At 42.8% G+C, this 16,108-nt stretch overlaps 1 protein-coding gene across 2 annotated transcripts; it reads left to right on the top strand.

Annotated features, from left to right (window-relative positions):
- Positions 1–332: 332 nt before the first annotated feature.
- sh3d19 (SH3 domain containing 19) lies at positions 333–15,612 on the top strand. Of its 2 annotated transcripts, none has more exons than XM_062387581.1 (21): positions 333–503; positions 5,983–6,022; positions 7,325–7,365; positions 7,654–7,693; positions 7,848–7,980; positions 8,433–8,616; positions 8,703–9,653; positions 10,221–10,334; positions 10,468–10,580; positions 11,365–11,405; positions 11,494–11,707; positions 11,796–11,864; positions 11,965–12,102; positions 12,187–12,259; positions 12,793–12,923; positions 13,023–13,081; positions 13,164–13,393; positions 14,184–14,233; positions 14,349–14,535; positions 15,093–15,196; positions 15,279–15,612. In XM_062387581.1, the coding sequence occupies exons 1-21, from the start codon at positions 431–433 to the stop codon at positions 15,387–15,389; spliced, it is 3,096 nt and encodes a 1,031-aa protein (XP_062243565.1). In that variant the 5' UTR covers positions 333–430; the 3' UTR covers positions 15,390–15,612. The 2 variants fall into 2 exon arrangements, with proteins under 2 accessions (XP_062243565.1, XP_062243564.1); XM_062387580.1 differs by having other exon boundaries at positions 335–503; positions 15,090–15,196.
- Positions 15,613–16,108: the final 496 nt, after the last annotated feature.

Here is a 16,108-nt window from a genome sequence, read left to right as displayed (position 1 = left end):
ATTTCCTTCAATTCTTAATGTTCAACTTGTAAATCAATAAAATGATAATATATTGATATATATATATATATATATAATAATGTAAATTGATGGGTAACTAAGTTTTTCTAAAGCACTCAAACCTCCATAACAAACCCAAACTAATGAAGAAAATGTTGAGAAACTTAAAAAAACTTTGCTATGGTGGTGTGTGTATGTGTTTGTGTGTGTGTGAGGCGAGGGGGGGGGGGTGTTGCGAGTGGCACCACCCACCCAGTGCAGGGCAGACCAGGGACGCTGCTGCTGTGGGCAGGACGCTCTGAAACTCCCAGTGCTCAGTGGACAGCGGCCGCTGGTATCGACCGTGTGGACGAATGGAAGAGAGACCGACTGCTGCCAAACTCCTGAAACTCTTACTCTCGGTTTAATCCCAACGCTGTGATAGATCGCGATGGATGAAGCTTTGCGTGAAGATGAGAACGAGGCGCAGCGCAGAGATGTGCGGGACAGAGGACAGACATCAGGTAGAGAGTGTGAGTGTGTGTGTGTGTTTGTGTCTCTGTCTGTGTGTGTGTGTGTCTCTCTCTCTGTCTGTCTGCGTGTCTGTCTGTATGTGTGTGTGTGTGTGTGTGTGTGTGAACAAATAACGGTTTATCATGTGGCCCCAGCTTATTATCTGTTGTTAAAGTAGAGGGTTGTGATTGGTCAGCCCACCGGGCGCATTTCCCTACAGTGTGAGACATCCAGTGTTTCCATTCATTTCTGTAGCGTGTGAGAATCTATTAGCAGAGAGTTTAGAACCTGTTGAAACCAGCACAGTTATAATCCAACCTGTTTTATTCTCTATGGTCAAAGTTGTGTAGGTTGTCTTTGTACGTATGCTCCTTTGGAACACAAGAATAAAGTGGAACACAAGAATAAAGCGGCCTAACAAAGTTTAAAAAATGGAATAAACAACTTGAAGAGTCAGATTGAAGAAATGAAACCAAGGGAAATCTGCCACATCAGCTTGAAACATGAAGCACACAACTGTGAAACATGATATATTAGATATTATAAAAAGATAAACATACATGATTTGCAGGTAGGGAACTAAAACACTGGGATGTTCCTTTAATGACTCAATGACATTTTTACTGTGAGAAGAAATGGAAGCCTGGAGCTTAGAGCATCCACCAGACGGATTGGCCTGTGTGCAGTTAATGTATGGACTTTAAAACAGTAAATTGATCTGTTCACACAGACAAATACCTTCATATCATATTATAACTCTTAATATTTTTATAAAATTAGATGAATAAGAACCCCTCCGTTGGCTTGTTTTGGACAAACTGCCTGTTAATGAAGACAATGAACTGAATGAACTCTGAGACACATGTGCATTTGAACTTTGAACCTCTGATGCTCCAGTATTTCTTATCAGACACACAACTGTTAGACTTTATGTCTTACACCCAGTCACTAGCTTCAAGATATATATATATATAAAGCTGAATTTATTTTTTCATCACCACAATATATGTGACCATGGAGCTCAACGTTTTTCTTTTGTCATTTTGCACATGAAACAAGAAAGAACAGCGTTTTTGGGTTTAATTCCGTTTGATTTATGGTTTCATTCATACCCAGGAAATCAAACACACACCGACACACCCTCTGTCAATGATACACAATGAGCATTCTACAGTTGACACCTTGTAATTATATCAACTGTGTTCCATCGTTAATACCGACCTTGGGTGTCGTCCCTGTTCCACGTCGTCACACACCTTTCTGCACAGAGATGAGAACCAGTCTGTCTCACTGCACGACTTTTACCTAAAACTCTTCACGTCACGGTGCCACGTGTCGTTTGTGGCTGAAGAGGAAACAGCTCGCTCCTTCCTTTCACTTCTGACTTACACGATTTACTAAACAGACATTAGGTTTTAGGTTTTGTTAGCAGCCGCCAGCTGGATGTAGGAGAACACAAGCTGTCTCAGATCTCAGAGAGAGAAATGAAGCTTCCTCACGACTACAACAGCTTTCATTGCTCCTGGTTTTTCTTAGAAACACCTTGTGTGAAAGCTCTTTACATCTCTAACTCCCCTGTGCCCAAATATCTCCATCCACTGTCCCAGCTCCATCCTAAAAATACAACACCCCGACCCCACCTGCTGCCGGATGGGCACGTCTGTCAGTCTCAATGTGAACAAGCTGGTGTTTGTGGTTTTTCAACCTTTCAAATCATCAATATAAACACATTCCATCACTGCATTGGTCATATTTCAGTGAGTTTCCACTGTGATTCACCCGACGGCTCTGACACCTTCTAATCTTCTCTGACTCAACGTCCATGTTGGCTGCTGACGCCCTCATCCGTCAGAATCACTCTGTTCTGTTTTATTTTAATTTGAGGACAGGTCAGTTTTGTCCAGACCCTCTGTTGACAACTAAGTCCTTTCTGGAATTTAACGTGTGATGCTTTTCAATTGACTTTGGGCCTTGATCTGAGCATCATTTATTTCAGCAGGTTCCAGACATCATAGTAAATAAATACGACACGTTCAATATCCACGGTTTCGTCCTCAAACCTGCACAAACCTGTTGGCAACAGACTAAAGTTACACTCTGTATCTGACTCTGGATCTGCTGCTTCACCGCTCTGAGTTTCTGCTGTAACGTGACACACAGAGGCCGGGACTGTTTTTCTAGCTTTCCCTTTGTTGCCGTTTCACCAGCTGCTCTGCACCGACGGCTGCTGTTGTGCTGAGTAATGTCAGCATGTGTTCAAGTGACAGCGCGGCTGTGAGGGGGAATCTGTCCTGCTGACTTCAGCAGCTTCCTCCCGTGTGGACAGGCTGGGTCCCGGTGTCCACGGCCCACGAATACCAGGAGATACTCACTGATTTGGATTATGATTCAAAACAGTGCGAGGGGGCTCGCCAGGTCACGGGTCAGGGCCGGGGTCACATGTTTAATTAGGGGTAAAAAGTGAGACTGTGGGCCTCTCAAAGACAAAGCTCCCCCTCAAACCTCAGATCTCAGATGACAATTTGGCTAGAAACTGAAACTATTCTCAAACCTCTTGAACCGACGATCACTCACATTCAGGACGTTCTTCCTGATCTTGTTCTGATTTAATGTTTTAAAACTTCAATTCACTGAATCGCCCCTGAAACTGTCAGAAGGAGGCCGCCTCCCACTTGAGTGTATCATCCACAGGTTTTCAATGTGTGAGGGATAAGGAATCTTATGAGTTATAAAAAGCAGAGTCTAAATCTGTGTGAGTTCTTTCTAGAGATGTAGTGGATTTAGGGATATTTACTGTTTTTGTATCTATTTTTTTTCACACCTGGTGGTTTGTTTGTTTGTTTATGTGTGTGTTTGTGTGTGTTTTGTGGTGTGTGTGTGTGTGTGTGTTTGTTTGTTGATCAGCAGGATTACACAGAACCGACTGAACAGATTTCCACAAAGCGTGGTAGACTGATGGGACACGGGCCAAAAATAATCCATAAAAGTTTGGCGTGGCTCCAGACAAATCTTTATTTGATCACTTTCTTTTAAATCGTGGCATTTTTCGACATCTTCAATTTCACAGGGACAGAAAACATTAATATAAGTAATACGACATCTTCTCTATCTCTGATTTGAGCTTACTTCCACAGTTTGCTTTGGTCTTTGGGACTCTTCCCAGACATTTTGTTGGAAGGGTTTCACCTTGTCCTTTAATTCCATCACATATCTCTATCAATGCTCATATATCATTTGATTGTCAAGGCCATCTCTCCCTTTTCTGCCAACTCCTATGAATGAATATGGTATTTATGGAGAAGCCCTTTGCATTCATAATCCCTCTCCAGTTTTCAGCTACTCTAAAAATATTCATCTTCAGCTTATGAGGAAGGGACATACTAATCCTAAGAAATGTTCTTTTCACAGTCACGAGTGTCACAGAGTCACCTGAACATAACCATGACCTCTCCCTCTGTAGGCAAATGAGAGTGACACTGTCTTTTAGTAAAACCAGCACTTCCTGAATAGTCACATTCCAAGTTATTGAGATTGGCCGCGTAAACACAGGAGAGGTGAGATCTCCCAGGGCCCTCCCTCTCCTCTCTGTTGTCTGTGGGTGTGTGACGGCCTCAGCGCCAGGTTCATTGAAACACACACACCCACACTCAGTCAGTCAGTCGCTGAACTGGGAGAGAGGATCTTACTGGAAATGTACCGACAGTTTTACTATTTAACTCATCACAACAGGTAAGGCTTTTGTTGTGTGAGGAAAGTTGTGTTCAGGGTTATTGTTCATCCACCTCAAAGCTCTCGCTCCACACGGCCTCAAGGAAGTGACTTCATTTCAAACTCCAGATTGATTCTATGTCTTTCCTCGTTGATTGAAAGCAGAGACGCTGCTCTCTCGCATGTTTTTCCAAAGTGAAACCTGAGTGAGTGGGAGTGAGGCACATGATAAGTAGCAGGTGTGACAGGTGGATGTGACTGCAGACCAGCTCCTGGTTTCAGAGGCGACAACAGCAACCTGAGCTGAAATCACCCACAGCCTCTCCACTGTCTCTACAGGTTTCACTCTTTAATAAGGAAACTGCCTCTTGTTAGATTACACTGTTTGTTTTGCTGATATTGTTCCTTAGCTCAGCTGCTAACTAATGAACCTGTTGTTTGATTAAGGGATGAAGTGAAGGAGCACATATTTGCTTTTTGAATGGGAATCTTTTCTGATGTCACATAGATCCCTGTCGACCACGTTGACACAACACCGTATTTATATATTTGTAAAGTTCAGATTTTTATAACAACGTCCGGTTCAGTTAGATTGTGTTATTGTTTAGTATCTTGGGTCCTGGTCAGCTGCTGTAGTCGGTGTATTGATTCATCTGTTTATCTTACAGCTGATAAGGAATCAGAAGATATCAAACAGGTGTTTTGGCGGCACAAGGTTTCAGTGACAACGCTTTGAAATGCGTCGCAGCTCTGGAACGTTGATGATTTGTGACCTTCACCTTCATTAAGTGGCTCATTTACAGTGAAGACAACTGGTTCATCAAGATTTAATCGTTGATCCGGCTGGTCGGGTTGAGGTGTTTCTAGTTCACACTGTGCTAATCTAGACAGACTAGATATATTTATATATATATATTTGAAAGTCAAAATGAAGTAATTTAAATCCAAACCCTCTGCACAGTCTTGTTCTGGTCTGATCAGTAGCTTACGATGGCTTATATTAGCTGTTTATATAAGTTTATAGAACTGAATAACTGCTTCAGTTTGCTGGCTTCATGTCTGTTCTGTGTTACTCTCACTACTTTGCAGTGTAGTCGCTCCTTGTGGCCACAGTATCAAAAGTTATTCAGTCTCACATTAAAGTCCTGATTCTGTGTAGTGTAGTGAAGTGAAGTGTGTAGTGTATGTAGTGTAAGAAAAATAACCTTGTATAGATAATAGCTCTACTTTTATTGTATTTAGTAGATCTGTTTTTATTCTTATTTATACTCTCTCTTTTCTATAGTTAATACTGTCCACATATAATTGATATAGCCCCCTTGTTGTCTCATTTATCAGATTATTGGTATAATAAATTTAATAAACACTTTATGGCATGTTAAAGTGGTGATATTTAATCACCTTCAAAAAGTCAGTGCCTTAATCGTATTTAAATTCAAATTCAAAGTGTCTGGGCAGAGTCAGGAAACAATAAACCATATTTTTTTTCCTGCTCCAAAGATATTCAAGCCGGCCAATACAACGCGTGGCATAAAATAAAGTTTCACAATGACAAACGTCCCTTTGTCTACACAAGACCAGACAACATGCCCTCTGTTGTCTCCACATAATAAAGTTAATGATTTACTCACACACTGTGAGTTCTAACTGGGAATCTTAACTGTTAATGTGTGTTTATATTCAGTGTGGCTGATGAAGCAAATCATTGAACTCTAGTCTGTATATGTCGTTTATATGTTTTCTGCTGCTGCTCATCACTTATGAAACTGTTTCCTCCTCCAGATCGTCCTGAAAGAACCAAACCAGAGCATTTACACTGCAGGTGAGTTATTTCTCCTTGACCTGTGGGTTTATATATTTGCTCCAGTAGCTCCAGTAGCTCCAGTAGCTCCAGTAGCTCCAGTAGCTCCAGTAGCTCCAGTAGCTCCAGTAGCTCCAGTAGCTCCAGTAGCTCCAGTAGCTCCAGTAGCTCCAGCCTCTGTGTGTGTAGAACTGGGATCAGACTCACTGTCTCTTTAACGGTCAGATCTGCTGATGATGAAGTTGTGAATGGACCAAACAATGAGCAGATCAAACCTGACAGGGAGGACGTCAACAGGAGAATTGATTTGTTTACCTATTCCACCAGTTTCTCGGTGCTTATCTTTCTGAAATGTCAAATTAAATTGGTCGAATTTATATATATGTATATATATATATACATATATAGCACATGAGATGAAAGGAACCTTATTTTTGATATTGAAAGAGTTGGAAATAGGTCAATGGAAAGTGCTTTATCAATAACGTTTATAATAATTAATATTATTATTATTATAAGTGAGCAAGAGAGAGAGAGCAGGAAAATAATTTAAAGATAGTTTGTCATAAAAACACACAGGATGTCTTCCTCCTTAAGATCTGTGTGTTTCCAGCTTCTCACGTGGAACCAGGAGGAGGGAGAGAGGATCGCGTCTCTTTCCCCTGATAGTTCATGTCACCCTGCCACAGCCTTACAGTTCTTAATGAGCAGGGTAACGAAGAGCCTGCTCCTGTTTACGTTGGTGGAGACACGGGTGACATGGATTAGAGAAAACACCTCAGGTCTTTTTAAAGAGAGAGAGAGAAATGAAGGGGAATCGTAACATGATGACAGTGCTGTGTGAAGTAATGATATTAAAGGATTAGAAAATAATACGTCGACATCTTCTGTGAGGAAAACAGCCCGGGGACAACGAAGACGAGAAGCGGTTAGTTTCTGTCTGGAGATGATATGAATTTTAAAATTTTATTTTATTTTATTTATATAATATTCATGTTACTCCTCTTTTTCTTAGCTGCTTTTAATCACATGTTGCTCTTCTATAGTTCAGTGTTTATTTCATTTTATTCTATTTTTTATACTACTTACCTTTTCATATCCAGTGTCCTTTATCTCACCTTTTAGTTAAATGTTATCTTAAATCTTAAATCTTTGGATTAATCTGCTTCAATGGTATATACAGTACTTGTATAGAGTCTTTTGAACAGTACTGACCAGGGACGATTCCCTTTCTGTTAACTGAGTCACCACACAGGTATGAACACTCTCTGGTCTGTACGTGTCCCACACCACACTGATGAATGGTTCTCCTGTGTTTTTCAGTCAAGGTCCTCTGTCTTCTATACGAGCTGCAATCAAACGAAGTAAGTTTGTTGTTGGAAGTCTTTGTTTAAAAGAGTTTTTTTTTTTAAATGAACATTCAGAAGTGGTTATTTGAAGTTTCTACTAATGATGCTTTTTGTAATGGGGTTATTATGTACAATTTAATCTAAAGATTTCCTCCAGCTACTTAACAATGGTATCATGGGTTGTTAAAAGTGAGATCTACATAGCTCCAATCAGAAGAGTAGAAAAGCTTAATAACGTGATATTTGCCGATGTAAACCAAACTAATACACAGGTTTATTCCACCTTTATTTCCCTTTCTTCAGCAAGAACAACCTCTCAGAGCGACCAGGCCAGAGACAGAAGGTAATTTAAACAGTTTCCATCAATGGAATGTCTGTTCATGTTTAGTTATTCTCACTCATGAATCAATATCTAGAGCGTTGGAAGTTGCAGAAATACCAGGATGTATGTCGGTCGTGTTTCGGGCTCTGATTGTTCTTTCTGGTTTGTCTTTCAGGCGACCAGAGATCACCATCGTCTCAGCCGAACCTCTGATCAGTAACAACTGGTTCCCAGCAGGATCCTCCCCGGTTTTCCCTGCTCCCGCTCATCAGTCAGGCTGGTCGGCAGACGTCCAGACCGTCTCCCAGGTACAGACTTTGAATCCACACGTGTGATTTTCCTATAAACCTATTTGTGGAGGTTTCTCTGGGTGTGTATTTGCTGTGGCTCTGGTTTGTCCGAGAATAGTTTTTTCCTTTCCATTTCCATTTCTGCCTCTAATGACAGGACAGAGTAAGTTTGAAATGTGGAAGAGAAAAGTGGGGCAGACATGCAGCAAAAGGCCGGGTCAGAACTGAAACTGCCAAAAAGAACCAAACACTTCAATATGCAAACCTAGCACAGAATTACCTTATGGTTTAAGCAGCAATTGCCAGAATTTGATAGTATTTTAAATGTATAGTATAGGTAACGAGTCAAAGTCCCTCCGATGACGTCCTCTCTTCCAAAATAGTTGCTATAATTTATTATTATTTTGTGTGTGTGTGTGTGTGTGTCTGTGTGTGCGTGTCCGTGCGTGTGTGTGTCTTTCATGATTCAGCCTCCACCCTCCTATGACCAGGTGATCCAGGAGAAGACCCAGGAGGATCACGTGGTCAGGCCCACTGCAGCCCCCCGCTGGACCATTACAAGCGCCACACAGACCGACCCTGAGAGGGAAGACACCGCCGCCCCCGTCCCACAAACCAGTGCGGCTCCACAGTCGGCTGAGAAAAGATCTGCCGGTGAGAAACACAGGAATCAATACTGCTGGCAAGAAGTTTCAAGTGTCAGTCGGTTTCTCAAGATGTTTGTTCACTTTTGTTTCCAGGTGAAAAACCAAAGAAGCCCCCGAGGCCGTCGCGGCTGAAGCTAGCGGACAGAGGGCTGCTCTCTGAAGCTGTGGGAACAAAGACCACATCCACCAACACCGAGGATCAAAGTGAATCTAAATCTGAAGTACAACAACCCAACCGAGCAGATCCCCCTCACACCAGATCTGTGACTGTACACTGGGACTTTCCAGCTGAAACTACTTCCTCCTCTTCCAACTCTGAACCTCGCCAATGCCCAGTTCCGCTTCCTCGTAGAAAAACCCGAAAGCCGGTGAATTCAGAGGAGGTCGAGGTTCAGTCTTTGGTCAAACTCGGTGAAGACAGTGACGCCGTTCCCTCTGATCCCGAGGACTTATCTTCAAATAAATATTTACAGGAGCTATTAGAGGCCTTTGGTGAGGAGAACCAATCAGACGAGGCCTCTGCGGGTGAAGATGCTGTTGGCGAGATGAACGCCAGCATGAGTCAACGTAACATCCGCGCCAGGATCCAGGCCTTCGAGAGCCAGACGGAGGAGGGAAATGCGGCTGAACCAGTCAAACCAGAGCCTCGACCCAGGAAGGCCGTCGGCAAACCTGCAGTTGCTGCCAAACCCTCTGCGGCGTTCAAACCTCAGTTCAGTGCAGATGACGTCTACCAGAACGTCTTGTCCGTACAATCAGCCCAGATCCAGGCACCGGACCCGAGACCTCAGCCCCCTAAGAAACCAGTGGGGATGTCGATAAAAGAGGAGCTGGAGACTTTACACAGGAAGGGGTCCGTCCCAGGCAGGTCCCGTCCTCCGTTACTGACCAGAGCCGACAGCATCTACGAAGGGGAGATTTCACCGATTCCTCCTGCACCTCCAGTGAAGCCCTTCAAAGAGCCTCTCAAACCAAACCTGAACTTCAACAACCACAACTCGACCTCCATGTCCACTGAGAACCAGTATGTGAACACGCCGTCAAGTAAGTAGGTTGTGTAGAATAAAATCCTATGAATATTTTCAGATTACAGCAGATTAGATTAGTTTGACAACTCTTTCTATATAAAGCACCTTTTCAAAATAATGTGACAAACGGATGTGCCTCAATCAGAATAAACATCTCCATCCAGAATAAGCATCTCCTGCTTATCCATTCAAGGGTCACAAGAGGTTTGAGCCAATCCCCGCTGACACTAGCCGAGATAAAGTGATACATCCTGGACAGTTTTTCAGCTACTCATAGGGCCGACATACAACTAATCATACCCACAGTCGTATAACCCTTACCCTATAGGCTACGGTGGCTGAGAGACATCACCACACTGCAAAATAAGGAAACAACTTCATAAATTTGGTGACACAAACACTGCAAAAAGTCACAACATATGTTTCCAAATTATCAACTTGAACGAGTGTGTAGAAACTCAAAGAGTATCAAGAACAAATACTTGTTCAGATAACAGTGCATTAACCTGTGCTGCAGGGGTTGTGTTTACTCCTCACTTCAAAGAGGTGTTTGCTGTTAATACTCAAGTGTCTTTTCCCTCAGATCACGTCCCAGCGGAGCCTCAGCGCAGTGTGGACAGTAACGGAGTCTCTTTCCCCAGACAGAGTATCACGAGGAGACCAACCACCATCAGGGTCCCGAGCAAAACGGCCTCATGTGAGTCCACAACACGTCACATGACACGTGGTCTGTTCACGCATGTCTGTTTGTGAGTTACTGACATTACACCTGTGTTGGTAATGGAGCAGGTGTTTTCAGTACATTATAGTAAAGACAGGTCTTTTCTCAGTCTCAGATACTTTTCAGGACAGTGCTCCTCCTCTGCCTGTTCAGAAGCCTGTGGGCTCCATGAGCTCCTCAGTCATCCACAGGCAGTTCTCCACACCCGTCCTCCCTTCACAGGTAAGATCTCCAGGAGCTATAAAATATGAAACTCACACACAAATACTTCTTGACCTTACATGCATTTAAACCAAAATAAAGTTTAAATAAAATGCTTTGTATCATTAGGTTTCCTTTAAAAGGAGCAGTTTTCCTCAGATGTATTTTGTACAATTCACAGACGGTATGTTGAGATAGATGAGACGACAGGTCCCAGAAATTGAAGCCAAAGCGTCTCAATTGCCCCCTGGTGGCTGGACACATTATAGTTCACACATCTCACCTCCTCCATTGTTAGTGGATGGGACATGGGCCAAACTAAAAAGTCAACATACAAGATGAAGTTCTTATTTAATGTTATGAAAACGGGGAGAAGTGTCATGGTTGACAGCTGAGACTGACTTGCAATCGGTCGAGCATGTGTATCGGCGGGACCTTGACGCAAGAGTTTGAATCTGGGATATTTGGGCTTTATTACTGGAAAGTAGGAGGAAGAAGAGACTCACTGTCCATCCTTATTTACAGTCTGTGCTACAATACAATGACAATAAGGCTGTTTTATCCTCTTCTATTCAATGCTGGTGCATTTCTAGTGGAGAAAGTTTCCCTGCCGTGTTTATCTTGTCTGTCAGCTGAGGATCTCACCTGCTTTATTTCCTCTGCTTTCCACAAACAAACTCCTGTCGTCTCTTTAGCTGTGTCCAAATGCTTTGTGTGGTTACGTGGTTACTCTGGTTTCCACCACTGTAAACCGCTCAATGAGTCTGTTTTAGTGCTAATAAAGAAAATCCTCAATCTTCTGCAGGACTTTTCCCAATTCGGACCAGAGCCATCGCTACCGCCTCGGTGAGTGAGAGGAGTAAATCCTCCAGGGTTTGAAATGTGTAAAGATGTTTTCACCTCTCACCTCGATGATGTTGTTGTTGCACCTTAGGAGGGCCAGCACCATCAAAAAACTCCCACCACGCCCACCTCCAGCCAAAACAGGCCCGGGAAGACCTCCCCCACCCAGCCTCCAGGCCGCGGGTCGATCCCAGTCAGTACCATGGGACGTTTCTCCCAAACCACAGGCTAAGAAGCCCCGCGGGAAAACACCTGTCTTACCTCCGAGGCCCAAGCCGGGCCACCGTCTCTACAACAAATACACAGTGAGACAGATCCCACTGCACGGCTCTGTGCTGCCATCCTGTTTCACCTGAGCTCATGATCCATTTTCTTTTTGCTTTCTCTCACCAGCTTGAGCTTCCCCATGGAATTGCAGCCTGTGACTACAACGGCAGCAACACAGGGGAGCTGTCACTTCAGGTGACCAAACTAGTTTTCCAGACTTTCACATTAAAAGTGGATTACTTTTAATGCTCTACTTTCTGGATTGTCTGTAATCTAATCTAATCTTTGTCAATAGAAAAATGAAGTTCTTCTTCTGCTGGAGGAGATTGACCGTAATACTTTCGAGTGCCAGGTCGGAGACATTCGAGGACGAGTCCCCAGGTCTCGTATGACGGTTATAACTCCTCTTAGCGCAGACGTGTCCCCACCACAGGTAACTTATCCTTCAGTCATGAGTAAAGAAAACATGTTCCTGATACTTGAGCCTCACATTTAAATCCTTATTGTCTCTGAACAGGGCTCCGCAACAAGCGCTGCAGGTGGAGACGGTTATGGGCTAAAGGTGCAGGTCATCCATGACTTCACCCCAGGTGAAACATCTGTTTATTCTGATGTGAAATAACACTAAATCCATTGTGGATTTGGGATTAAGGTCTAATAACCATCTGGGGCCTTTTAGCTTGAAATCCACCCTCTGTTTTGGCTTCATGGTAAGGTCCTGTTAACATAATGGTGGCTTTTACTTTGAAATTCCACCTTCCATACAGGAAAATGATACAGGAAAATGTATATAACTTAGCCATAGACTGTATATAAAGATGTATAAATAGTCATATTGATCGCCCCCTTGTGGCTGGTTGCAGTATAGGTTATAAACCCTGTCTCAATAACCAAACCAAACAAAGTACACATAAGTTTAGTTTCAATAAGTTATTTGATGTTTTAAAAATAGGTTAAAATAAGTTTGAGAGTTGTGACTGTGCTTCCATAAAGACTGAAAGCACATTAATATTTTTTTCGAGCCTGTTCATGCCTGACAACATAGATACTGTTTGTCTGTTTCTGTGTAAGTTTGGATATTTGTGTTTTGCCATTATATAACTGATGTGTATTGTCTTCACAGAGGGTCCAGGAGAGCTGGCCCTGAGAGAAGGAGATGTTGTGACCATGGTGGAGCCGGTGGACAGCGAGTGGTACAGAGGAACCTGTCGGGGATCCTCTGGTTTCTTTCCTGTCAACTATGTCAAAGTCTTGGTAAGTTTGAACTATTGAAATAAGGCTGATATCCTATAAATGTGTGTGATGGATAAAGATTCCTTGACACAATTATTAAATTTAATATTCTCTTTACAGTCAAATTCACCTAAAACCCTCCCTGAAAGGAAACCGAGGCCTCCACCTGCTACAGCCAGGTACAATTTTTAAATAAAATAAAATTTTTGTACAGGTCTTTACAGCCTCGCCTAACCTGAAGTGTGTTTACATCCTGTGAAGTGGTCCACGCTGCGTGGCGAGGTTCGACTTCGAGGGGGAGCACAGTGACGAGCTGTCTTTCTCGGAGGGGGATGTGATCCAGCTGAAGGAGTACTTCGGAGACGACTGGGCTCGGGGACAGAACGGCGTGAACACTGGGATCTTCCCTCTTAACTTCGTGGAGGTGGTTGAAGATCTGCCTCCACCTCCCAGTCGGCAGCAGACAGGGCCCAGGAGTGTACCCCTGCCAGGTAGGATGACGTGAAAGCTCCAGAACTAAGTCAATTTTTGTCAGGAATTTCCTTTGCATTGTGAGATTTCCCATGATATAATTAGGAGGGTATGACTTTCTAGCTAGAAACCTGTAACTTCAACCAATGTGTAGCAGAGATGATGTGGATTCAGTCGTGACTCAACATTTAGATGTGTCTTCAATAGTTTTCATCAGTTCTGAATCAAAACATGATGGATTTGTTCCAGAATTTAAGCAAGAGAGTCCTTAATGTACTTATTTTTGTATCCGAGCAATTGAGTTGACTGGTACTTGAGTTTGTCTTAAATGGGGATATGTACATTCCGTCAACATGTTAACGTCTTAATCTCTGAAACGAAAGAGATGCAGTGTCTCTGAGTGAAGAGCCTCTCTCCATCTTTTTCCTTTGTGTTCACATTTCCCTCGGTGGCATGTCAGGATTCTTTTTCTGTTTCATTAGAAAGCTTTTTACTGAAGGTCTCTCCACTCAACAGTGAACCTGCGGCCCTCACACACTTACTGTAGCCTGGAGTTCAGAAATACAGTTTCGATGTCATGTTTTCTAGGAATCAACGAGTGATTATAAAGTCAACACTACTATCTAAAGTCAACACCTCACAACTTGGTTTCTGTTTCCCTAAAACTATCTGTTTTATGCCAGCTTTGCCCTTGACCTCTGCATCCCCCATGAAAGCTTCTACATAGACGTTGCATGCAGCACTAATGATAAAACAGCCAGATTCATGCTTTTATATTTTTAATAACCTTGACCTATTTCCCCTCCACAGGCATGGTGGCCTCTCCAGGTGCAAATATTGAGATGGCCAAACCTGCTCAGGTAACCAGTTCCTTAATAAATGCAGTGACATCAGTTTAGAGAAGATGTTGGTTTAAGATAAGTCCATTAAACAAAGAGAAATTCAGCTCTCTTCTTGTTTCATTTTGCTTTGCAGGCCTCTCAGTCCAGCGTGGACTGGGTGGTGGCTCTGTACGACTACGGGGGGAGTTCAGAGGAGGAGCTGTCCTTTCAGCAGGGCGACTGCATCCTGCTCACCCAGCACATTAATGCTGAGTGGAGCTGTGGCCGGCTCAGCGGCAGAGAGGGCATGTTCCCCAGGGCTTTTGTTGAGAGCAGCACAGGTATGAAGTTCTCACAGTGGTGCTTTGTCGATGTTATTGTGTTGTCGGCTGCGGGGGCTTCAGTGAGTGTGTTACAGAGCAGCCATGCGGTTAGAAACTGGTGTTACATGTTTTGTTAGTGCTTTGGTCTATGACTCAAATGTTTATTGGCCTTTTAATAGTGACAAACAACACGAGTGGTGCTGTGGCTGACACTAACAATTACTTTAGTATTTATTGATGAGTCTGCTGGATATGTTGCTTAATCAAGACACAAAATGGTGAAAACTGGCCATGGCAGTTAACCAGAGCTCAAATAGACATCTTCAATTACTTATTGTTTGATTAACAGTCTGTAACTCATTCAGTTTACTATTTCATTCTGCAAAGAAAAATACTCACAAATGAGGATTTGTGGATATTGTTTTTAGTTTGTGTGAACAGTGACTTGAGAGCTTGTTGAAATAGCTGCAGAATCATTTGGTGCAAGTTATCTACCCAGTTACAGCTCTAACACAGTTTAGTGACACAACCATGGTGATTTGTCATTGACCAGTACTGGATGTTCTCCTCAGCAGGTTCCCAGTCATCTAACAGTCAACAGAATGAAGCTGCTGCTGGGGGAAGAGGCAGAGCTCTGTTTAACTTCACATCGGAATGTGATGAGGAGCTCTCTCTGCAGGTACACTGATTTATTTGTTCCCATCATTAACATTCAAAAAGCACAGATATCTGAAAACTGTAAATGTCTTCCTCTGTCACAGATGGGGGATGTTATAACCAACCTGGAGACAATCGATGAAGAGTGGTTCCTTGGGGATTTGAGGGGGAAACGAGCGATGGTCCCTAAAAACTATGTAAAAGTACTGGGATAGTACAAAAAAGAACTACGACAGACGACACAAAAAATGACCACAAGTGGATTTAAACCTGAGGACAAACCGGAGCTTTCAGCAGTGGAGGACTTAAGTGAACTGTGGCTTTTATTACCAATTAGTGCAACTTCTTGTATCATCTGTAGCACTAACTTAAAAATGAAGCGTTTACTGAATTGATCATGTAATAAATATGTAAGATTAAATCTGGGTGTAAATACCTGCTTGTTTTACTGTATTCTTTACCATTTGCACCATCTAGTGGTTTGTCTCCCTGTCCTGTTCCCCATCTACAAATATGGTCAATAACCCAGTATTTCATAACTTGGTCTAGAAAGGCATTGAAATATTTAATAAAAAGTACCACTGGATTAGAACTGCGAACACGAAGATACCCAGTGTAGTTTTTGCTTTTTCAGTAATGCACCAAAATTAAACAGCAAAGACAAGGAGTTGTCGATTCGTGCAGCAGTGAGGCCTCAACTGGTCTGTGCATGAAGTGGAAGTCAACCTAAGCTAAACCTTTGGTAAGAATTAGTACGTTAAAGCCCTCAAAAAGCCTATCCATTTGCCTCGGACTCTAGGATGGATACCTGAAAGAAATGTCTGACACATGGCATTTAGGCTCATTTACACTAAATGGAGACTTGTCACAACACTGTCTAATGTAAATGTTGTTCATGTATAACTTGAAAACTAAACAGCCTCAGTTTCTGAAC

The sequence above is a fragment of the Platichthys flesus genome, chromosome 5 (genome assembly GCF_949316205.1).
Source record: "Platichthys flesus chromosome 5, fPlaFle2.1, whole genome shotgun sequence".
NCBI classification, from domain to species: domain Eukaryota; kingdom Metazoa; phylum Chordata; class Actinopteri; order Pleuronectiformes; family Pleuronectidae; genus Platichthys; species Platichthys flesus.
The sequence above is the reverse complement of the archived record's forward strand: the minus strand, read 5'-3'. Positions and strand labels throughout refer to the sequence as shown.

Excerpts from the sequence above, each read along its gene's own strand:
- sh3d19 (XM_062387580.1), top strand. The coding sequence starts at position 431 with ATGGATGAAGCTTTGCGTGAAGATGAGAACGAGGCGCAGCGCAGAGAT. Across the intron at positions 11,406-11,493 it reads GAGCCATCGCTACCGCCTCG|GAGGGCCAGCACCATCAAAA; the intron begins GTGAGTGAGAGG and ends GTTGCACCTTAG. Across the intron at positions 14,234-14,348 it reads AGATGGCCAAACCTGCTCAG|GCCTCTCAGTCCAGCGTGGA; the intron begins GTAACCAGTTCC and ends TTTGCTTTGCAG.